General features: G+C 41.8%; 1 protein-coding gene across 1 annotated transcript in view; it reads left to right on the forward strand.

The window, feature by feature from the left end:
- Window positions 1-24,156, forward strand: part of dok7a (docking protein 7a) — a 50,504-nt gene that overhangs the window by 3,586 nt on the left and 22,762 nt on the right. The window contains exons 3-6 of the mRNA XM_051724288.1: window positions 5,164-5,379; window positions 17,779-17,979; window positions 18,827-18,946; window positions 23,330-23,422. Of these exons, the coding sequence (XP_051580248.1) occupies window positions 5,164-5,379; window positions 17,779-17,979; window positions 18,827-18,946; window positions 23,330-23,422 (630 nt within the window). The remainder of the gene's footprint in view (window positions 1-5,163; window positions 5,380-17,778; window positions 17,980-18,826; window positions 18,947-23,329; window positions 23,423-24,156) is intronic.

Here is a 24,156-nt window from a genome sequence, read left to right on the forward strand (position 1 = left end):
ATCCTGTGCAGGTGTTGTTACACGAGGTCTGCCACTGCGAGGACGATCAGCTGTCCTTCCTGTCTCCCTGTTGCGCTGTCTTAGGGATCTCACATTATGGACATTGCAATTTATTGCCCTGGCCACATCTGCAGTCCTCATGCCTCCATGCAGCATGCCTAAGGCACGTTCACACAGATGAGCAGGGACCTTGGGCATCTTTCATTTGGTGTTTTTCAGAGTCAGTAGAAAGTTCTCTTTAGTGTCCTAAGTTTTTATAACTGTGACCTTAATTGCCTACCGTCTGTAAGCTGTTAGTGTCTTAATGACCTTTCCACAGGTGCATGTTCATTATGGTTCATTGAACAAACCTGGAAAACATTGTTTAAACCTTTACAATAATGATCTGTAAAGTTATTTGGATTTTTACAAAATTATCTTTAAAATACAGTGTCCTGAAAAATGGATGTTTCTTTATGGAGTTTATATATAACAAATGATAATATCATGGAATATCAATGAAGCCTTTCTGTGGGTCCCCCCTCCAGTGAGGGCCCCTGTTACTCAGGTCTATCATTACCCGCCAGTGACGGATTTAGGTAGGCGGCATATTTCTGGGGGCGGCACGGACAAATGAAGGAATTATGTGAATATATCCGCATATGCAGAGCATTTTTACAGTGTATGCACTTGCACAGATGGCATGCCTCAAGTGTGAGGAAGGGTAATCAAGCTTCAAATTATGATTGCATCTAGGAGACAACAATGTTTGTTTTATACCCTGTTTCCACCTGGTATTAAGATGCGTTTCTGGTGATCCGATCACATGTGGTCAGCGCTAAATACAGGTCTAAACGGGGTCTAAAAACACAAAAATCACAGATGAATGTGGTCAAAAACGCATGCAACCACATCACATTTGAGGTGTAAACACTAATCCATCCTGGATGCGTCCTGGCAGCAGTGAAGCACCGCCCCTCACCTGTCAATCAACTGCTGCACTAAAACAAGAGTTTAAACTTTGCCGATTAAAAGGAAATAACCGTCTGATTGGTACATTTTAAAAAGCGGATACATACACAATCACGAGAGCTTCACGGATCTTCATTAGTGTGTCTGATATCAACACAGATGACAAGAACAAACACCTAAAGCTCCTTTAATAAAGGTAATCCACTAAAATAACTGATAATTCTGCTCGAAGCGTTGCGTTTGTGCTTAGATTCAATTTCAACCGCATCTGGGAGAAACAGCGCGCCATTTTTTCTGCACTTTCTTTGTCTTTTCTGACTTTGTTGCACTTTGTCATCACGCAGTAACACACTGATTGATGTGTGTCATCATGAAACAGAGACCCTCCCCTCCAAATCCGAACACAAGTGGTCACAGGTGACGCATTTAAGCGAACAGCCATGTGTCTCACCTGACCACATGTGATCGGATCACCCGAGACGCATCGTGATACCAGGTGAAAAATGGGTCTAAAAGTGAAAAAGGAGTTACACTATGGTCTTTTTCACACCCAAAACTGATCGTATTGCTTCAGAAGACGTGTATTAAATGACTTGAGTTGTATGAATTACATTTTGCTGCCTTTATGTCCTTTTTAGAGCTTGGAAGTGTTAAGGCCTGGGTATACTTCATTTTTGTGCGTTACAGATCGGATAGCATCTAGTCAACCGCATTGCCTTTCAAAGTATACTCCTGACCGCAAGCGAATACGAACGCGTTTGACGCATACACTATGGCTGCTTTGTGATATTCTTTTAGTGCTGTCAACATCTGGCGCATGCACAGACGATGTGCACAGACAAGGACTGTGCGTGTTGAAAATCTGAGCAACGGGGTCAAAGGAAGTTTACTTTGGGCTTTAGACCCCTTTTACTTGCATTGTTTGATATATTCACACAGTTTGTGTTGGGTTTGTGTTTCTGTCTGGCGTTGAAACCAGGAAGTACTCACATTCGCATCTGTGGTGTAGCCAGAAACAAGGCTCTGGGTGTGCCAAGTTAAAACAGGGTGTGCAAGAACTGAAGCACAATAAAGTAATGTACTGAGGTTCAGAGGTTGCATTTTCCCACTAAGATTACATTTTTACTCCTCTGACAGTTAGGTTTAGGGTTGTGGTTTGGGGGTAGAGTTAATAAAATATACATTCCTCCTCACTGTATTACATCATTTACAGCTAAAAACAACTTACTGTACATTTCACCTGGAAACTTGAGCTCACGAGTGCCCTTACGTTCAAAAACACATAGTATTTCAGTAAGCACTGATGCAGTTTAGCTCAAGAAATGTCAACCTATTGTTTCCGAATTCATAGTAAGATCAGTCTGCTTATAACCTGATTAATTTCCATGAATCAGTTCAACCTGTTTCAATGAATCATTTCCAAACTCTTATTCAAAGCTTTGTTAGCATCATCAATAGGCCTGTCGTGATTATTAAATAATCATCTGATCGTCTGAAGATAACTGTGATTATTTTTCACTTAAAATTCCAATCACATTTTACTGTCCAAATAAGGCTATTTTAAGTGAATATAATAATGCCATGAACGGTGCGTATGTGCACGAGTTTTCTCTTGCAGTAGATCAGCTGTAAAAGCATGCAGTGTGGTCTTCTTTGCTGTAGATCGCAGAAATGCTTGCAGCTCACAGGCCCTCTGAACCCTGTTATCACAGCTGTTCATGCTGTGTGTTTGTGTGGGGTGAGATCTTTTTATGTGTATGCGTTTGTGTAGACTCAAACTATCTACCTTTTCAAAGTATACTGCGTTTTATTGCGCCCAGGTACACAGGCGGTCCATGTTTGGATGCTACAACTGCTATGCAAGACTGGACTATTTCTGTTCAGGAGTTTAATATTTCTATCAATTTCAATTTCAAGTTCTTTCAGACTCAAAGTTATAGAACCGAATGTATCTCCTGAGCGCACACACACAATCTTGACAAGCACATTGTCCTGTTGTTCACTGCATTTTTGTCATCTTCTAATAACTAATTTGAAAAAGCAACAACTATGGATTGGTTTGTTTAATCGGTTTGTTCAACTATGCATCATTGTGTTCAATTACACATCGCTTTGTATAATTATGGATCGGTTTGTTTAGTAATACATCGGTTTGTTCAACTATCCATCATTGTGTTCAGTTATACATCATTTTGTTCAACTATGCATCGCTTTAAGAAAACATCGGTTTGTTCGACTATGCATCATTGTGTTCAATTATACATCACTTTGTTAAACTATGCATCGGTTGGTCACACTTTATATTAGGTGGCCTTAACTAATATGTACTAACATTAAATACATACAAGACTATGTATTTACTGTGTAACTACATGTTGTCCTGCAAAATTACTGCAAAGAGGTACGGTTAGGTTTAGGAGTAAGGTTAGGGTTAGGTTTAAGGTTTAGAGTAAGGTTTTGGGGTATGGGTTGGGTTAGGGGTAAAGTTAACAGTGTAACTACAAATGTAATTAAATGCAAGTACTTTAAATGTAATTACAATGCAACAACATGTACGTACATAATAAGTATGTTGTATCAAATGGTTAAGTACATAGTAGTTAAGGCCACCTAATATAAAGTGGGTCCCATCGGTTTGTTAAATAATACATCGGTTTGTTCAACTATGCATCATTGTTCAAATATATATTGGTTTGTTCAGATATACATTGGCTTTGATTAGAGGTCAACCGACAGTGGATTTTGCTGATATTGATTATCATGGTGGTGGAAAAGGCCAATAACAGATTAATCAACCGAAATCGATTTATAGAATGACTAAATTTTTCTTATTCTTTCCATACTATGATGGGCACAGACATTGAGGAACCAAGAGTCCAAAATAAATAAAATCCCAAAAGCAGTTTATAGTCCAACCAAAATCCTAATAATAAAGAAAAAGTACTCTTTGGTGAATAACGTAGGACTTTTCACTATAAACAAGCCCGAAATACACAAGGTACTTGGCTCTGTTAAGCCTGATTTATACTATGAAAGCAACTTTTTTTTAGCCTGGACGAACTAAAGCACCCTAGGCGAAGCCAGTGTTTATACTATGTGCAACATAATTTCAAAATGAGTTCGTTGTGGGTGTCATGGAAGGTTGTCAACTGTCTGGCCAACACATCACATCAGGTAAGATGTCTCTGAGAGACGGGCTGCAAAGTCATCCATTTTAACGACAGTAACCTAGGTAACAACTCCTCCACGCACAACTGTAAACAAAAAATGTCATGTCCAAACCACTCCTACGATTATTTTTAACTAATCATCAATGCTGTTCGACCAGACGAGTTCACCTAGGTCAAGAATTTCAGAGATGTGTGTGAAAATTAAAAATATCACCAAACGAACACATTGGCAGAACAAAAACGTCACTGCATTTCGTCAACATTTGTAGGCGAATTAAGCGTAGCCTGTTCGACCAGTAAGTATAAATTAGCCTTTATAATGCTATATACGCAAGTATTTCCCTTACAAAAAAAATCGAAACTAGCCGCAAACTTGCCACAAATTTGCACTAAATTTGCCGCTTGTTATTTTCATATGCAAATGAGCTTTTGATACACTGCAAATGTTTGCCAGAAGTTTGCAGCTCTTCGCCAGTACTGGTGAACCTCTGGAAAACGTTTGTCTACAATGGACAATTTGCCGCAAGTTTGCTGCAAATTTGGCCTAAACTCTCAATTTTCATAAGGGATTACCAAATGAAGCTTTTTATAGCCTATACAGTATATTCACCAGATGAAGAGTGTTGTATATATATATCGGTTTAACTCTAGTTTTGATTCATCAGTTCGTTCAAATTTGTATTGGTTAGGATACATTGGTTTGCTGGTGTGATAGTGGGGGGAACATCACAGTTGTTGTCTTAATGTCAAAATAAAAGTAATTTATTTTTAACCCTTGGTTTCACTTAATATGCTAATTAATACTCCTGAAAATAATGATTCATACAAATTAAGTCCCGCTCAATGAGCTGTTCTCATTACTCATTTTGGGTAAAATTGTGGGGTATTTTACTTCCTTCTTCTAGTAGAATAATAATACCAAAAAATGCATACAAATTATTCAACAGTCATACTTTTTGGTACTTTTTTGTACAGTAGAACTCAGTTCTATTTTATACATTCTCCATAGATAAATATATATGTGTACATGTGTGTGTGTCAGATTGCTTGGTGATGCATGTGTATAAGGAACGCGGTGTGAAGGAAAGGAGCAGCGTGACTCTAGAGCACATCTGCGGTCTGGAGGCACGTGTCGACAGTGACGGCATTCCCTTCACCCTCTCCATCCTGTGTCTGACTCAAACGGCAGTGCTCGGCTTTGATAGCAAAGAGGCATTACAGAGCTGGGACCTGCGACTGCGCTACTGCCTCGGGGAAGGTGGGTCAACTTATTTTGGCATTATTTACTCACCTTTCCAAACCCATATTATTTTTCTTGTGTGAAACATGAAAGGTGATGTGAAGGAGAATATCCGAGCTTCTGTTTTTCATACGAGGAAAGCGGATGATGATTCATACTGTCAAGCTCCAAAAATGACAAAACAGCACCATGAAAGTAGGATACAGTTAATCCATATGACATGTGTACTATATTTTAAAGCCATTGTACAGCTTTTTTATGAGGAACAGACTAACTTTTCAGTTAGTCTCCACCACAGCTCTCAAATCTGACACCTTAAGACACACCAGTTTTGACATAATTTATTTGATTTATATGCACAGTTATAATCAACCTACAGCACCTAAAGTGAGTGAAATGGTGTTGTAATCTCACACGGTTTTTAAGGTGAATATTAGATGGAGGTTTTAATGAATAAAACATACCTCCCTAACCAAAAACTAATACTAAAACCTAACCAACTTGTTAGCTTTTGTGCTTGACTGGTCTCGAACCGTGGTCTTCCGAGTCCAAAGTCCAACACTTTATCAGGAGACCTACTGCACAAGCTAATCACATTGGAATAATTGTGTGAATGGAGGTGGGTCTGTAATACAAGCATTAAAACTGATCGTTTTTCAATTGGTGGGTTAGAGTAAAAGTGTTTCGATATCTTATCATAACATAGCAGTGTGTGAGTAATAGAACATAAAAAAGTCTATAAAGTTTATAAAGTCATAATCAGCCATTGTACTCGTAGTTTGTGTGAAAGTGAATAAAGCGCACAGTTGCTGTAGCGCCTCTGGTGTTAATTTCACCAGGAAACTGCAGCACTTAAAGCTAGGAAGTTGAAAAAATATAGTTATAGTTACGTTGATTCTATGAGACTAGGTTGCAAGCTACAATCTTCATATGTCTGTTTAAGTGTACATGACACAAAACGTATCAAATATGTAAAGGAAGAACAAAGTCTTCTCATTCTTTTAATAAACATTGTGTTTTGCCAAAAGAACGAAACCGCAATCCATGGTGAAAGACAACATATTTCCGTTAATGTTATCTTCCCTTTAATTAAGCATATTAAGCCACTTCTTCTCAACAAAACGTGTTTTGCATTGAAATTGGGCTCATCAGATTGGCTGTAGACAATATATGACTAATAAAGTGCTAAAAAAGATCAAATAGATTTTTATTTCATGCTTAACGATAAAATAGTGCATTTCTCCTTGGATTATGGTGTTGTTTTGACAGTAAATAGTGTTAATCACAAAGGAAATGTAAGAAAATTTGCATTCTTCTTTATTGTTCTTTCAGCCACAATCATAATTTTCTTGATAGTTTTCCTGTTTAACTAAACCTTTACTGTATTGTACTTTTGCATTAAAAGTGCCGCAGTTTTTCTCACCATCATTTGGTTTCTCTCTTTTCCAAAACAAGCACTGACATCAGGAAAATCATTCATCTGCTACATGTTTTTCATTCTAATATGTCATTTTTAACATTTACAATTGTAATCGAAAATGATTGAAATGCAAACACATACTGAAACTGTAAAGAAGAGGCGAGAAGCAGCTTTCCTGGTTCAGGTAAGGGTTTATTTTTCTCTTTGCAATATTGAACTTTAATCACACATCGCTTCATCAAAATAAAACTCTCATCATCACAAAACTCTTGCTTCCTGTTCGGCTCTGTGGTGCCCAGGCTCTCTCTCCCTTTTCTACTTGCGGTTTGGCTCTATTTATCCGCTCTCCCCGTGCTTACTGAAATTAGAGACAGGTGTTAGACATAATTTAGCTCAGGTGTAAGCGCCCTTACTGCTTTCTCTCTCTCCGGAGAGATGCTTGACCACGCCCCCGCTGCCACATATCCCCACCGCCCGACTCAGGCCGGGGCGGCATCCGGCCTGCCTACCACTCCCCCCCCCATTCCTGGAAAGGAAGTCGGCGACAGCCATCTGCGCCCCCGGTCTGTCGACCACCTTGAACTTAAACGACTGAAGAGCCAGATACCAACGGGTGATCTGGGCATTAGTATCTTTCATGCTGTGGAGCCACTGGAGTGGGGCGTGATCCGAGCAGAGGGTGAAGGCCCGCCCCAGCAGGTAGTATCGGAGAGTGAGGACCGCCCACTTGATGGCGAGACACTCCTTTTCCACGGTGCTGTACTTAGTTTCCCTTAACGAGAGCTTACGGCTAATGTACAGCACCGGGCGCTCCTCCCCCTCCACCACCTGCGAGAGTACGGCCCCCAGCCCCCTGTCTGAAGCATCTGTCTGTAAAACAAAAGGGAGAGAGAAGTCAGGTGAATGTAAAAGCGGCCCCCCGCAAAGTGCGGCTTTAACTTGCGTGAACGCCCGCTGACACTGCTCCGTCCATTGGACCGGATCTGGAGCTCCCTTTTTAGTGAGATCAGTCAGCGGGTTGGTGACGTCCGAATAATTAGGTATGAACCTTCTATAATAGCCAGCCAGCCCCAGGAACTGTCTCACCCCCTTTTTGGTCTTGGGTCTCGGGCAGGTCGCAATCGCCGCTGTCTTGTCAATTTGGGGACGCACCTGCCCGTGGCCCAAGTGGAACCCCAGATACCGTACCACCACCCGTCCAATTGCGCATTTCTTTGGGTTCGCTGTGAGTCCCGCTCGGCGCAGCGATCTCAGAACTGCCTTCAGATGTTGCATATGCCGCTGCCAATCATTGCTATAAATGATGATATCATCTAAATAGGCAGCGCCGTAAGCCGAATGCGGTCTGAGGATTCGGTCCATGAGACGCTGAAACGTAGCCGGGGCTCCAAACAAACCGAACGGAAGTGTCACAAATTGGTGTAATCCAAACGGTGTGGAGAAGGCGGTTTTCTCACGGGAAATTGGTGTCAAGGGGATCTGCCAATAACCAGTGTCGAATAAAAACGAGCAGTGCCCAACCGATCGAGCAACTCATCAACACGAGGCATTGGATATGCATCAAATTTAGACACCACGTTGACTTTTCTATAATCCACACAGAATCGTACAGACCCGTCGCTCTTAGGCACTAGAACAACTGGGCTGGACCAATCACTGTGGGATTCTTCTATTACCCCCATATCAAGCATTGCATCTAATTCTTCCCGAACGATTTTTTTCTTGTGTTCGGGTAATCGATAGGGGCGGCTACGTACCACGACCCCCGGCTCGGTCTCGATGTGGTGATGGATGAGGTTTGTACGTCCCGGTAGAGGGGAGAACACATCTGCAAACTCCTGTTGCAACCTAGCAACCTCCGCGAGTTGGCTCGGTGAGAGGTGGTCTCCGCAAATGACTGGGGTGAACTGTTTATGTTTTGAACTCACCTCCGGTCCGAGCTCCGCCTTCTCGGGAACTACCATAGCCAATGTCACGGGAACCGCCTCCCTCCACAATTTCAGGAGATTGAAGTGGTATATTTGACAGGCGTCCCCTCTATCGGTTCGTTTATCCTCATAATCGAGATCTCCCACTCGTCGTGTGACCTCAAAGGGTCCTTGCCACTTGGCGAGTAATTTAGAGCTCGATGTGGGAAGCAATACGAGCACTTTATCTCCCGGTGCAAATTCCCTTAGCTGAGTTCCCCTGTCATACAGTCGGCGCTGTCGTTCTTGAGCTTGGAGCAAATTCTCCTGTGTTAGTTGTCCCAAAGTGTGGAGTTTTGCTCTAAGATCAAGAACGTACTGAATTTCATTTTTACTGTTTGAAGGTCCCTCCTCCCAGGCTTCTCGCAATACATCAAGCATGCTGCATGGGCATCACCCATACAGCAGTTCGAATGGAGAGAAGCCAGTGGAGGCTTGCAGGACCAATACAAAGCGATGTCCACGTGCTGACCGTTCTAATGGCCCGATGAGGTCCATTCCAATTCTCTCAAAGGGGACCTCGATCAAAGGGAGAGGGCGCAATGGCGCTTTTGGGGTGGCCGGTGGGTTAACCAGTTGGCATTCGCGGCATGCTGCACACCACCTGCGGACATCGCCGCCAATGCCCGGCCAATAGAAACGGGCTATTAGACGGTTCAATGTTTTCCTTTCTCCTAGGTGACCCGCCATGGGATTATAATGAGCCGCCTGGAATACCATTTCCCGATGGCTCCTTGGAATCAAGAGTTGGGTTGTATCCCCTTTGGTCCGAGTGGCCTGTGTCACTCTATACAACCGCTCATTTATAATTGCAAAATAAGGGTATGAGAGGGCGATGTCCGGCTGGAGTCGTTGACCATCGATGACTCTCACCTGGTCAAAGGCGTGTTTGAGGGTTTCGTCTCGTGACTGCTCCAAAGGGAAATCCCCGTCAGGGAATTCCCTGAGAAGGGGAGGGGCTGCAGCCTCTCCCCCTCTCTCGTCATTATGACGTGGAGCTGTCGAGGACGGCCCCGGTTCCGCCTCCCCTGCCAGAGCATCGCACATCACACATCTCCCTATTTTCGTACAGGACCCATCCGTGCAAATTCCCTTTAATAAAACTCTAAAATCAGGCCAATCAGTCCCCAAAATCAGCGGATGGGTGAGGCGGGAACTAACCGCGGCCTCCACTCTATGCTTTTTCCCCCGAAATTTAATCATCAGGGTCACCACCGGATACTTGTGAATATCCCCGTGTACACATTTCACCTTCACTGTTTTAGTTGTGACCAATGCCTCGGGTTGAACCAGGCATTGGTGGGTAGTGGTTTGATTACACCCTGTGTCCACCAACGCCTGGTGAGTACCCCCCTTGACACTTACCGGTATCCAGTACGCTCCGGCCTGGTCGGGGGCAACCTGTGGGAGGTCAGAGACCCGCACCACCGTCCCCAGCTCCATCAGAGGGCACTGATCTCGGAAGTGGCTCGGGTCTCCGCACCTCCAGCAGGCCGGCCCAGGCGCTACGCCCGCACTTGCGTCGGCGGGCGCCCCCCCCTGAGGGGGAGAGCGGCGGGGCATTGGGATAGGGGTAGGTGTCGCCTCCCATGCCCGGGGAACTGGTCTCAGGGGCTGAAGTCCTCCTCATCTGCGTGAGGCAGGAACGGGACCTGGAGAGAGAGCAGAATGAGAGGAGAGAGGGGAGGGGGAAGAAACAGAGGGAGGAGAAAAACTGTAGGAGGGCTCTTCCGCCCTGGGGATCGCCGCCATGTGGTCCTCCGCAAGCCGGACAGCTTTCTCCAACGATGCCGGGCGGTGGCACTGGACCCACTCCGCCGTCCCTTTTGGCAGTCGATGTGTGAATTGCTCCAGTACCACCTGGTCGATAACTCCATCGACGTCGCGGTCCCCCGCTAGCAGCCATCTTCGGCAGGCATCACGGAGCCGCTGGGCGAAGGCAAATGGGCGGTCGGAGCTCTCCAATTTCAAGCTTCGGAAGAGTTGACGACTTTCCTCCGGAGTGCGACCAACCCGTTGCAAGATGGCTCTCTTTAAATCTCCGTAGGCCAGGAGGCTTGTCGCTGGCAGTTGTTGAGGTGTGAGCTGGGCTTCCCCGGACAATAGTGGGATCAGTCGAGCCACCCATTGGCTGAGCGGCCAACCCCAGATCTCGGCGGTCTGCTCAAACAAATCCAGGAAGGCCTCGGGGTCGTCCACCACCCCCATTTTCTGTAAAGCTGGCGGGGGTAACGGCGTGGGAGCATCCGGGGTCGCGGCTGAGGACGCCTCCTGGCTGAGGAGGCTCCGGATCACCTGCCGGTCCTCGGATGTAGGCTGGCGAGGGCTTGGAGGATCTCCGCCAACTGGGAGGACTCTACGGGACGACTTCCATCCATTTTCAACCCAAACTTCAATTCCCGGGTTTCGGCACCAGTGTAAAGAGGAGGCAAGAAGCAGCTTTCCTGGTTCAGGTAAGGGTTTATTTTTCTCTTTGCAATACTGAACTTTAATCACACACCGCTTCATCAAAATAAAACTCTCATCATCACAAAACTCTTTCTTCCTGTTCGGCTCTGTGGTGCCCAGGCTCTCTCTCCCTTTTCTACTTGCGGTGTGGCTCTATTTATCTGCTCTCCCCGTGCTTACTGAAATTAGAGACAGGTGTTAGACATAATTTAGCTCAGGTGTAAGTGCCCTTACCGCTTTCTCTCTCTCCGGAGAGATGCTTGACCACGCCCCCACTGCCACAGAAACGTTCTCAGCTTTGTGGTTGTGAGATGCTAAAAAACTGGGCAAAGAACGTCCTACATGGATTTAATATGAAACGCAATTATGCTTCCTTAAATACTGGATGATTGGCAACCCTAGTCGTGCGTACCCTCTATCTTTCAGAGCATATGCACAACGCCAAGGCCAATTGCAGTCTGATTAACGTGTTTCCATGCAGGAAGAAGCCAAGCTAATCTTACAAAATTTGGACCGGTACAATTTCAGTCTGACTTAAACGCTTACTTTACATTTTTTAAAAGATAAATTATTGTTTTTACATTCAAAATGCATGTAAACATACTGATTGACGGCAAATGCCACTAGTTCTAATGTGTCAGGTGACCAATCAGGATGGGGCAAGTTTAGAAAACTTAAAGGTTTTGGGTTTGTCACAAAAAGATACCATACAGGATGGCTTCAGAAGACTTTAGAATATATTGCAAAAGCCATAATAATTTATTTATGATAATATCTTTACATGTAGCTTCATTAATAGTTGCCTTTTGTGGCTTGTTAGTAGTAATCACCATCCACTTTCATTGTCTATAAAAAAAAGCAGCTTGGAAATTTTAACAACTCATTTTGTGTTAAAGTCATTCAGGTTTGGAATGACATTACCTAACAACCTGTGAAATAATGGCTGAAGTACTTCAAATATTTGTTTCAGTATAAGTTTCACTCCTAGAGTCTTTAATGACATTTGATTGATGGGATTTGTATGTATGTGTGTTTGATCTCTTTGTAGTGGTGCTTACCAGGCATGCAGTGAAGTCTGCTGCCACTGCATGTGTGTGTAGCTGTCTCTTTGTTTTGATTTGTGTCCCCTCATATATCAGTTTCAAACAGGTTTAACCCTGCCTGCTTTCCCTCATCACTACACACACACACACGCACACACACACACACACAGAGAGAGATGAGGACACACTAACTGTGGTAGCTGTGGAAGCCTTTCATGTATTGCACAACCAAAGTGAATTTGGAAGCAATGAAAGCCAAAAATAAAGCATTTCAATCCCTGTTTCTCCTGATAGATATCAGGAAATTGTACTAGAGCGAGCATCACTATTAATAATGCTCATATTTAGGGTTAATGATTTGAATAAACCCCTAAGCCTTTTCTTAAACTTAGGTGTGTAACTCCTAGCATTTGTGCAGATTGCTGAGGAGAGGTTTGCAAATATTTTTCAAAGTGGTTGGACATTTTCTAGCCAGTGGATGATAAAACTGGTATAAAAATCTCAGACTTACACTGAAGGAGGGACTCGAGCCATATATAGAAACCAGAATATCATAGAGATCAATGGGTGTAGGCTTTTAGGAATTGAGCCTTTAAGCTACCACCTAGTAACCACTGAGGGTGCCCTAGCAACTGCCCAGAATACCTTAGCAACTATCTGCCAATGACCTAGCAACCTTTAACCAATGCTTTAACAGCCACCCAGAATAACAACTATCTACCAATGCCCTAGCAACCACTAACCAAAGCCCTGACAACCACCCAGATACCATAGAAATAACCTAACCATGCCCTAACAGTCACCATCCAATGCCCTGGAAACCAACCATAATGCACTAGCAACTACCTACCAATGCCCTAGCAATGACTCAAAATATCTTTGCAACTACCTAACAGTGCCTTAACAACCACATACAGATGCCCTAACAACCACCCAGAATACCTTGCAACCACTTAGCAATGCCTTAACAACCACCCAAAATACCTTAGCAACCACCTACCAATGCTCTTGCAATCACCTACCAGTGCCCTAACAACCACCCAGAATACCTTGAAGCAGGGAAAATAAAGCAAACTTCCTGCGCATTTTCACTGTTTTCATCATCGATTTCAATTTTGTTGAATAAGATTGTGAATATGAGCTGACACAACGTCTATAAAAGTGCAGTCACATTTACCTTTGCACAGCGAAATTCCGCAGCAAAGGAGTGGGCAGATATTGAGCGAGGGTGAACCAGCAAAAAACGAATGGCCAGGCAGTCTCTTTTTAAAGGGGTCATATCATGAGGAATACAATTTTCATTGATATTTTGACATACAAGAGGTCATTCTACTATAAAAACATACTGTAAATACCAGAACTCAAAACTTAATCCCCAATGCAATAAAAGCATTTATTGAAACCAAGCTGCAAAAATGCCTCGTTCTCTACTTCCCTACATCACTACATTCCCTACATCACTTGGGGTACTCATTAATTCAAGACGGCCTCTACAGCAATAACATCAATACCAATTTTAAAATCATTGCACCCCTGGCCCCGCCCACTGGTGCTCACTTGGCTCATAAACAGAGACAGAGACAAGGACTAAAGGCCTACTGTCTGTGGCCTCACTACTCCTGAACAAGAAAGGGGACCCATCTGGACTATTTTGAATTATTTTTGTATACAAACATACACTACACAGATGTCTTTGACTGTTGTCATCTCTCTGGCATTAAAAGATGCGGTGTCAAGTTTCAACTCTGAAGAGAAGATGCGTTTCATCAGCTGCTGTGGCTCTTGTTGTTTTGTTGCTTAAACTGCTCAACAAACTGTTCTTTCGCCTATCAGCGCTATTTTTAATTGTTGGTGTATGTAAACACGCACTAGATGGACGTCTTTGACCGTTTTGATTTGTTTCTGGCGATGTGCACCTCAGTGCAGGATGATAAACTGGATGTGTATGTCTTGTGAAGCATAAAACGAGTTTTTGCCAAGGAGTTGTCACTGAAGGATATGGGACAGATAAAAACACTATTGGACTCGTTCAAAAACGTAAATAAACAGTTCCATTCATTAATATTTCAAATGTCATGATTGTTTATGGTGCTGACAAGCTGTCTACACCGGGTGCGTCGACACAAACTTTCTAAAAAATTAAATGTTGTGTTATTGGCAGTAGTAGCGCCAGTGCAAAATGGAAGGGGACATCTGTTTGTTTACTGTTGGAGGGACACACCGCAACGGACGCTTCCATGGTAGACAGCATCATTGATTATAGCATCCGGTGTAAGTGGGGTGTGAGTGTTAACAGTTGTTAACAGGACAATATAATTGGATATCAGCGATGTCTTACAAAGATCCCGATGCCGATTGCGAACAGACGATGATCGACAATATCGGGAAATGGCAAAAACCGTGGATCTGGGAAGTCGGCAAATATATGAAACAGTGGCCAGGGTGTGAAACTAGCACCCGCCACCAGCAAAATGCGACAAGGCTGAATCCAGTTTGCACGCTCCTCGTCGAAATGCGTTTCATGTGTGGGTAATTTTGCTCATCTACCGCAACAGGCGGGTGACGTCTCAGAGTGACACGTGACAAGAAATGCTGTTAGACACAAAGACGTGCGCTTGAAAAAACACACTTTATTATATTTTCAAGAACAGACAAAAGAAAAGCCGCCAGTGCTTGTGTCTGATTCGCTGTTTTTTTCAGAGGAGTGCAGCACAAATTCGTGGAACAAGTGCATGTAAAGAGTTTTCACTCTTTTTTTTCTGTTTCATTCAGCTGAAAACTGTTTGCAAGAATAATGTCGTCTATGAGAATGCTGCAAATTATCTCTGATCATCTCGGGAGGTGCTGTGAGTTTAGTTTGCTTTATTTCCACGTGGTTAACATGCATTGTGAACGCAACTCTGCTGGTTCAGTAATATATATCTTTGTATTAAAGAAACAAAGATGCAAGTGATTACATCATAAAGTAATACAAGACACGTTCACCTTAAACCTAAAATTGAGTTTTACTTTATTTTCATTAGGCAGCTGTATTACCAAAACACAATACAAACACAAATTTGATAAGAACACACATTTGGCATCATTATTTTGGGAACACAAGGGAATTTATTAGGCTTATTTATTATGATTATTATTGTCTTTACATTTATAATTGTCTTTATGTTAAAAAAAAAAAAAAACTTTAAAACTTTACTAAAATTATCAGTGGACCTCAGGGAAGATAATGAAACTAAAAAAGAGTATTTCATGACCCCTTTAATGCTGCACTTTATACTCTGATAGAGTGAAGTTAAAAAAGAAACTTGACGCTAAAATGATATCCTTGTCCATTGTGAATATTCAGTGTAGCTGTGTACGAAGTACCACCCACGCAGAGGTCACTGCCAAACCAAGCAACTTCCTACTGGTCAACACCACAAATTTGTCTATCAAAGTTCACAAAACTTGAACTCTACATGAAATCCACGTGGGGAAATTCCTCGCCACCGGAAGTCCATTGAGCGAAATTCACGATCGCGTGGATTCCCATTGAGATGACTGTATTTCGCCAGTGGAAAAAAAGGTAAATGCGACCGAGGCTTAACAATTGCTTTGATTATATAATTTTTACATCTGTATATTTGACCACACTTAGCAGCAAAGCAATTTGCATAAATTAATTCGATTGTATAAGACGCAATCAAATGCTCACTTACAAATGGTCCTGGTTAATGTTTTGGCAAAGCATGTAACAAGCTTCGGTACGAATAACTGACGACCGCTGTATGGCAATGCACGCTCCTCTGAGTGCTGTTAAACTCAACGCTGAGTTTGCGCAGAGAGAGCTCTCATGTCTCAGTCTGCGAGGTGATTTTATCAAAATCAGACGGAGGGCCAGATAGAGATCATTGGCAGGCCGGGTTTAGCCCGTGGGGGCCCCAGTTGACAAGCCCTTTCCTCATAACTAACAAAAGTGCCCTAAGAACCACCTACCAATGCCCTAAAAACCACTTAGTATACATTAGAAACAACCTAGTAACACTCAACCAACCACTTACAGTGGCAAGAAAAAGTATGTGACCACACATTAGCTGGAGGAATTAGCTGGTTTTCTGCATTAATTGCTCATAAAATGTGATCGCATTGAAGTCACAAGTATAGACAAACACAATGTGCTTAAGCTAACAACAAACTAAAAATTATAATCTTTCATGTCTTTATTGAACACATCCCATTAAACAATCATAGTGCTGTGGAAAAACAAAGTGAACTCTTGGATTTAATAACTGGTCAATCCTCCTTTGGCAGCAATAACCTCAATAAAGCATTTCCGTTAGCTGCAGATTCAACCTGAATTACGTTCAGAAGAAATTTTGGACCATTCTCAAATCATGATGCTTCCTCCACTGTACTTTACCATTGGGATGATGTTTTCATGTTGTTATGCTGTGCCATTTTTACAACATACATAGTTCTGCATGTTCTTCCCAAACAATTCAACTTTAATTTTATCAGTTAAAAAAAAAAACTAATACCCAGTAGGATTGTGGAGTGTCAAGGTGGTCTTTGGCAAACATCAGCCATGCAGCAATGTTTTTGTTGGAAAGCAGTTGTTTCCTTCGTTTCCTTCCTGGCATGGACACCATGCCTGTTTAAAGTTTGCCATATAGTAGACTCATGAACAGAGATGCTAACCAGTTCCAATGATTCCTTAAAGTCTTTAGCTGTCACTCTAGGGTTCTTTTTTACCTCATTGAGCATTCTGCGGCGTGCCCTTTTAGTCATCTTGGCTGGACGGCCACTTCTAGGAAGAGTAGCCACAGTACTAAATCGTCTCCATTTATAGACGGTTAGTCTAACTGTGGACAGATGAATATCTAAGGTCTTTGAGATAACTTTGTAACCCTTTTCGGCTTTATGCAAAGCAACAATTCTTGATCGTAGGTCTTCTGAAATCTGTTTTGCAAGGCATGGTCCACATCAGCAGATGCTTCTTGTGAATAGCGATCTCAAAATGTTTGAGTGCTTTTTATAAGTCAAAGTAGCTCTAATCCACACCTCCAATCTCGTTTCATTTATTGGATGCCAGGTTTGCCCACTCCTGACTCTAATTTGCTTGGTATCATTAGCCTAGGGGTTCACATAATTTTTCCAACCTACACTTTGAATTTTTGAAAGATGTATTCAATATGTACAAGAACAATACAATTATTAGTTTATTATTAGTTAAAACAGATTGTGTTTGTTCATTATTGTAACTTAGATGAAGATCAAACCAGATTTTAACACAATTTTAGACATAAATGCAGGTAATTCCAAAGGGGTCACATACTTTTTCTTGCCACTGTAGCAATGCCCTAGAAACCACCTAGAATACGTTGGCAACTACTTACCAATGCCCTAACAACCATTTAGCAATGGCCTATCAGCCACCCAGAACACCCTAGCAACTGCATTGCAATGCCCAGGTAACCACCCAGAGCACCTTAGCACTTTACTTTTCATGGACAAGCACCACTGAATCATACGTGAACATGTTTGTTGTCTCTCCTGTCAGTCCACAGTTTCAGTGTCTCTGTGCTTCCGGGCACTAAACTGGAAAGCGGCCCTGCTACTCTACATTTATGCAACAATCTTCTGGTCCTTGCTAAAGACCTGCTGCCGGTAGTCATCGGCCACTGGAACCTGCTGGACCTGCGGCGATATGGCCCAGTGCACAACGGTTTTGTGTTTGAGGGAGGGGCACGCTGTGGATACTGTGAGTGTGTGCGATGCCATTGGTAAACATATGTGGAAAATGGTAAAACTACTGTGTTAGGCCAGAAACATACTTTACACAAGTGTGCAAACGCAGACGTGAATGCTTTACCACTACATTGCAAGCGCATGGTCCAGTTGTATGTACTGTGCCACGCATTTTTGTGTTATGAATAGTCTGACACATTTCGGAACTCAACAATCCACAAAATGGAGCTTGCATAACTACAGTAGAAGCGTTTTCGTTCACGTACATGCAGAGTATGTTTCAGGCCATTTTGACTCTGTGAATGTTTAGTATGTGTTGTAACAAGATTTGCTTAATCTCCTAAATGGTTGCATTGGTTTGTTTGGTAATTGCACAGTCTAATATTTATATTCATAATCATTGCTGTTAAAACTAATGAATAAATGTTGAATGAATGTGTGAGTTGGTTTACTTAATTTGGGGACAAATTTGTGAGATAGACACAATTATACAATCTGTTAGGGCACAGTTTGTATAGACACTGAAACTTACAACATAGGCAGTGTCAATTCATAAAGATCTGTAAATCTGGTAAGAGGGTTTACGTTTTGGATGGTGAAACTAGCAATCTAGTAAAAACAATATTGAGTTTTTGGTAAATTTATTTTTCTTTGTACATTTGCCTGCCACATGCACCAAATTTACTACTGAAACTCCTAAATCTTACTGTTACAACTGAATGCACAGGGTGGCGCTGTGTATACGAGACATTGATGTGATGGCATATGCTTTCAGACCCATCCCAAGTGTAGCAATATTTTGATTCTTATTCCTAACTATTACTCTGAATTCTTCAGCATCTTTGTGCGTTTGTATTTAGGGGCTGGCGTGTTCTTCCTGTCCTGTGCCGATGGCGAGCAGATCAGTTTTCTGTTTGACTGTGTTGTTCGTGGTATTTCTCCATCCAGAGTCCCATTTGGATTGAAGCCACTGCTGCCAGGTCAGTGCTGCTTCTAATGTGATGTGCATGAGTGTGGTTACTGTATGTCAGTTTGGTTGGGTATCAGTGGAGCCAACATAATGCGATTGCACAAACTTGGGTTAGGGTTTCTTTCTTTTTTCTTTTTTTCTAAACTATAGCTTCACCAAGAACTTTCAAGCTTCATCTACTAAACTTTGCACAGTCACTCAGACTGTTCAGACTTAGTATGTTGTATTTTTTCTAACTGATCAGACTTACTATTTTCCTGAAGCGGACCGTCCATACATCTATCCATCCATTAATGCATCCATTAATGCATCCGTTCATCTGGCTGTCCATCCATCTGCCTGTCAGTCCATCCATCCAATCCATCCATCTATCCAGTCTGTCCATCTGTTAGTCCATCTATCCATAGTTTCCATCTACCCATCCATCCACTGTATCTGTCCATCCATTTATCCATCCATAGTTTCCATCCATCCAAAGTATCCATCTATCTATTCATTGTGTCCATTCATTTGTCCATCAGTCCATCCATCCAATCACCATATCCATCCATCCATCCATCCATCTGTCTATTCATCCATCCATACATCCATCTATCCATTTTTCCATTATTCTATCCATCCATCCATCCATCTATCTAGGATTTCCATCCATAGTATCTCTCTATCCATCCATCCATCCATCCATTCATCCAGGGTTTTCATCCATAATATCTATCCATCCATCCATCCATCCAGTTTCTATCCATAGTATATATCCATCCACACATAGTATTCATCCATCCATCCATAGTATCCATCCATCCATCCATCCATCCATTTATCCATCCATAGTATCCATCCATCTGTTGTGTCCGTTTGTCTGTCCATCAGTCCATCCATCGATCCATAGTATCCATCCATACATCCATAGTATCCATCCATCCATTAGGCCTCAGTAAACTTTAAAATCATGGCTTTTTTAAACTTTCAGACAAGACTGTGTCAAGTCAGCATTCAGAATTTGTCATTATGGACTTTTTTATTTTTTGATAATATCAGATGCTTGTGTAATTCATGAAAGATCAGGTATATGATTTTTACTGGCACATTATAGACACTAACAGGGGTGCTGATAGTTTATTCCTTTTAATGCACATTGCCACAGCCAACAGAGTGTCTCACACCTCCTCTTGACCAATCAGAATCTCAGCCTGTCTCCTACTTTCTTCTGAAACAAGGTTGGGGGGCTTTGATTTATTAAAATAACAGTTCATGCAAGCAAAGCTCCAAGCATTCCTGATCACTCCAAGAACACTGTAACCTCAGAACACTGTAACCTCATCCTCGCTCACTCTTTCTCAGTACCAGTAGCAGGTGTGCACATTACTCATACTTACAGAGGGATTGAGAAGGTTTTTAGGTCAGCTGAAGGAAAAAACACAGGCTACCAGTGTTCAAAGGATTGGGTAGATTGTTTTCTTGTACAGTTATGACGTAGCTTACCTAGACAATTTCATGGTTTTTTGGACACTTTTGTGTTTATCGTGTCCATTAGTAATGAATGTTGATCAGTGATGATTGGAAAATCGTCAAATGTCTGCCAACAGTCAGACACCCCAAACAAGACACACATACACACCATCCTCCTTTGGCTGTATGCCATCCCATCCACATGTCTGCTCTATTAATAGCACTTTAAGGGCTAGACAAACACTGGAGTGTTAAGTCAAGTCAAGTCAAATTTATTTGTATAGCGCTTTTCACAACAGGCGTTGTTTCAAAGCAACTGTACATGAAATTATACTATAACAGAAAATGAATGAATATAATGCCAACATTAGATATTTATGTTTAGAAATATTAGTTGTTAAAATTAGTAAACTAAGTAAGTGTGTGTGTCGATGATTAGTCATCCTGAATTAACTGAGGAAATACACGTAGATGCACTGTCCTTTGATTTTGGCCGATGACGGCTTTTGTTAGTGGTTAATTACATTTCTATGTAGTTTAAGAGAGTGTTGTCCCTACTTTGACCAAGTTGATATACTGTAGGTATCATTCAGTGAGCGTCGCAGTCCGGCTGGAAGTTTATGGCAGGTAATTTTGGTGAACTCCATCCTGAGCCCATGAAATCCCATGTCTTTGAGTTTGCATCAGTTCTACAGTGGGAATCGGACATAATAATCCCGAGGTTTAGACAGGGAATGAAATAGAATACAATTAGCGTAGATGCTGTTCAATTTAAAGCAGGGTTAAAGAATAAGAGAAGTGTTTTCAGTTCCGGCAGACCTAACTAAAGCAGCATAGTTATGAATTGAGGGATAAATAGGACTTATTTAAAGTTCAACAACGACAAACCGTGGTTTACAGCAGAGCTCAGGCAGCTTCGTCAGGCCAAAGAGGATGCTTACAGGGGTGGGGATAAAATCTTGTACAGTCAGGTCAGGAACACACTGAACAAGGAAATCAGAGTGGCTAAAATAAGATACTCTGAGAAGCTGAAAAACAAGTTTTCAGCTAACGACCCTGCATCAGTGTGGAGTGGCATGAAACAACTCACAAATTACAGGACTCCTAGCCCCAACCTTGTAGGGAACCAACAACTGGCTGACGACCTGAATGTGTTCTACTGCAGATTTGAAAGACCCAATCTCACACCCCACACCCACTCTGACCTTCACTTCACACAAACACAAACACCAACACCCTCTGCAACCCCCCGCCTCCTGCTACTCAACCTGCACTTAAGATCTGTGAAGATGATGTGAGCCGCGTCTTTTGGAAACAAAAGACAAGGAAGGCTTCAGGCCCAGATGGCGTCTCACCAGCGTGTCTTCGATCCCGTGCTAACCAGCTGGCCCCATCTTCACACAGATCTTCAATAGATCACTGGAGCAGTGTGAAGTCCCATACTGCTTCAAACACTCAATCATTATTCCTGTCCCAAAGAAACCAAAATTACAGGACTTAATGACTACAGACCTGTCGCCCTGACATCTGTGGTCATGAAATAATTTGAAAGACTGGTGTTGGCCCACCTGAAGGACATCACTGGACCCTTTCTAGATCCCCTTCAATTTGCTTATCGATCAAACAGGTCTGTGGATGATGCAGTCAACATAGGATTGCATCATATCCTGCAACATCTGGACAGACCAGGGACATATGCAAGGATCCTTTTTGTGGACTTCAGTTCGGCTTTCAACACCATCATCTCAGCTATTCTTTGGACTAAATTACACCCTCTGTTCCCATGTCTATCTGTCAGTGGATTACTAGCTTTTTGACAGACAGGCAGCAGCTTGTGAGACATGGGAAAATCACTTCCAGCACCTGTACAATTAGCACTGGTGCCCCCCCATGGATGTGTGCTCTCCCCACTACTCTTCTCGCTCTACACCAATGACTGCATCGCCAAGGACCCTCAGGCTATCCATCTCATGAACAATTAAATTGCCCCATTGAGCAATATCAATGTGCAATACACAGTTTAGTATTTTTTATATTTATCCAACATATCCAACCACTTCTGCCGTTTGATTCCTCTGAAAAAAAAAAAAAAAACATTTCCACTGCACATAACAGATTTGTATTTGCACTGTACATAACAGATAACATATTTGTATTAGATTTGCACTACGTATGTGTATGTGTGTATGTATGTATGTGTGTGTTTATGTATGTATGTACGTATGTGTATAATTATTTTTTATTTTGTATTATTATCTATGTCTTGCTGCTATTTTTGTATTGTTTTTGTATTGTTGTACACTGGAAGCTCCTGTTACCAAGACAAATTCCTTGTATGCGTAAGCATACTTGGCAATAAAGCTGGTTCTGATAAAGCTGATTCTGATAAATTAGGTGTATGTCTGGCTGAATAGATAAGTCTTTTGTCTAGACTAGAGAGTGTGTCTGAGTTTCAAACACTGCTAGGAAGAGTGTTCCTCTGTGACCATCTCGCATGTGGCCAGCATATCTCTGTGGTTTACCTGTTTATAGAGGGATGATAATTAATAACTTAACCATTTTTTGTCCATAAATACTTCTTATACAGAGAGTTAATGACTGGGCAGGTGTTTACACTGTTGAATACAACCAATGTGTCTAACAGTGTGCTTATGATGGGACATAACGGATTTGAAATCAAGTGCAGTATTTTAATATGTAGCGAGAAACAGGTATTGAAACAAACCAACTTACCAGCTAAACTCAATTCACACAAATAACTCAGAAACATGGCTTGAATCCTAAACATAACTTCACTATGACCAGAAACATTAGGATGCCTATATAATCATGGTTCTTGGAAGCCTCTATATGTATTTGTTTTTACTGTCTCTCTTTTATTGTTCATTAATTTGTGTTAGCTGTATTTGTCTTTCTGTTTATTTTCTCTCTGTGTGCATCTCAGAACCCAATGTCAGTGCCGCTTCAGTACAGGACAGACTAAACCATGAAGCTGAAGAGCTGGAACGGAGGCTTGATCTGCTGTCTCAAAGCACAGGTAACTGTCTCACCCAGCCCAGTCTCACAAGGAAAATGTCGCAGTACCATGTGTGTCTGCATATTACCAAAATGTTGCTTTGGTACAGTTTCAACCTCATTTTGAAGGATATCCGCTAAGTCTCGGTTATCTCAGAATAGTATCACATGTTTGAATGATGAGCAATCCAGAATACGTAAGTAATTTCAAAAAACGATATGTCTTAATTTAGCTCATTCATAATAATTAACGAGGTAATAAATAACTCGTAATAATTCATACAAGATGGCGAACTCATAAGATATCATACATCTTGGCTCATATGAAAAGATATGACATTTAGACCAACCAATCAACAAACAAAATTTAAAATTGATAAAACACATGCATACAGTTTTAGCTAGCAGATGTTTTCTTCTGTGGTACACAACATTTATTTCCTATTAAAATCATGGTTAGGTTTAGGTTTGGGGTTTTGGTAAGGGGTTACACTTTATGGTTAGGTTTAGATTTTTGGTTAAACTTTGCAAAAATCATAAGAAAGTTTGTTTGAAACCCGATATTTTTCTTTCTTCTGTATTCACTGTGATTTTCCTATTCAAATCATTGTTAAGGTTTAAACTTGGGTTTGGGGTAAAGTATGGAAGTAAAAGTCGTAAATTTATTTAGTCAACTAAATGATTCATAACGATTTTGCCATCTTGTACTATTATTACAAGTTCTCATGGGTTATCATTTTCATTACAGAACAATAT

The sequence above is a fragment of the Myxocyprinus asiaticus genome, chromosome 2 (assembly GCF_019703515.2).
Source record: "Myxocyprinus asiaticus isolate MX2 ecotype Aquarium Trade chromosome 2, UBuf_Myxa_2, whole genome shotgun sequence".
In the NCBI taxonomy this organism is placed as follows: Eukaryota; Metazoa; Chordata; class Actinopteri; order Cypriniformes; family Catostomidae; genus Myxocyprinus; species Myxocyprinus asiaticus.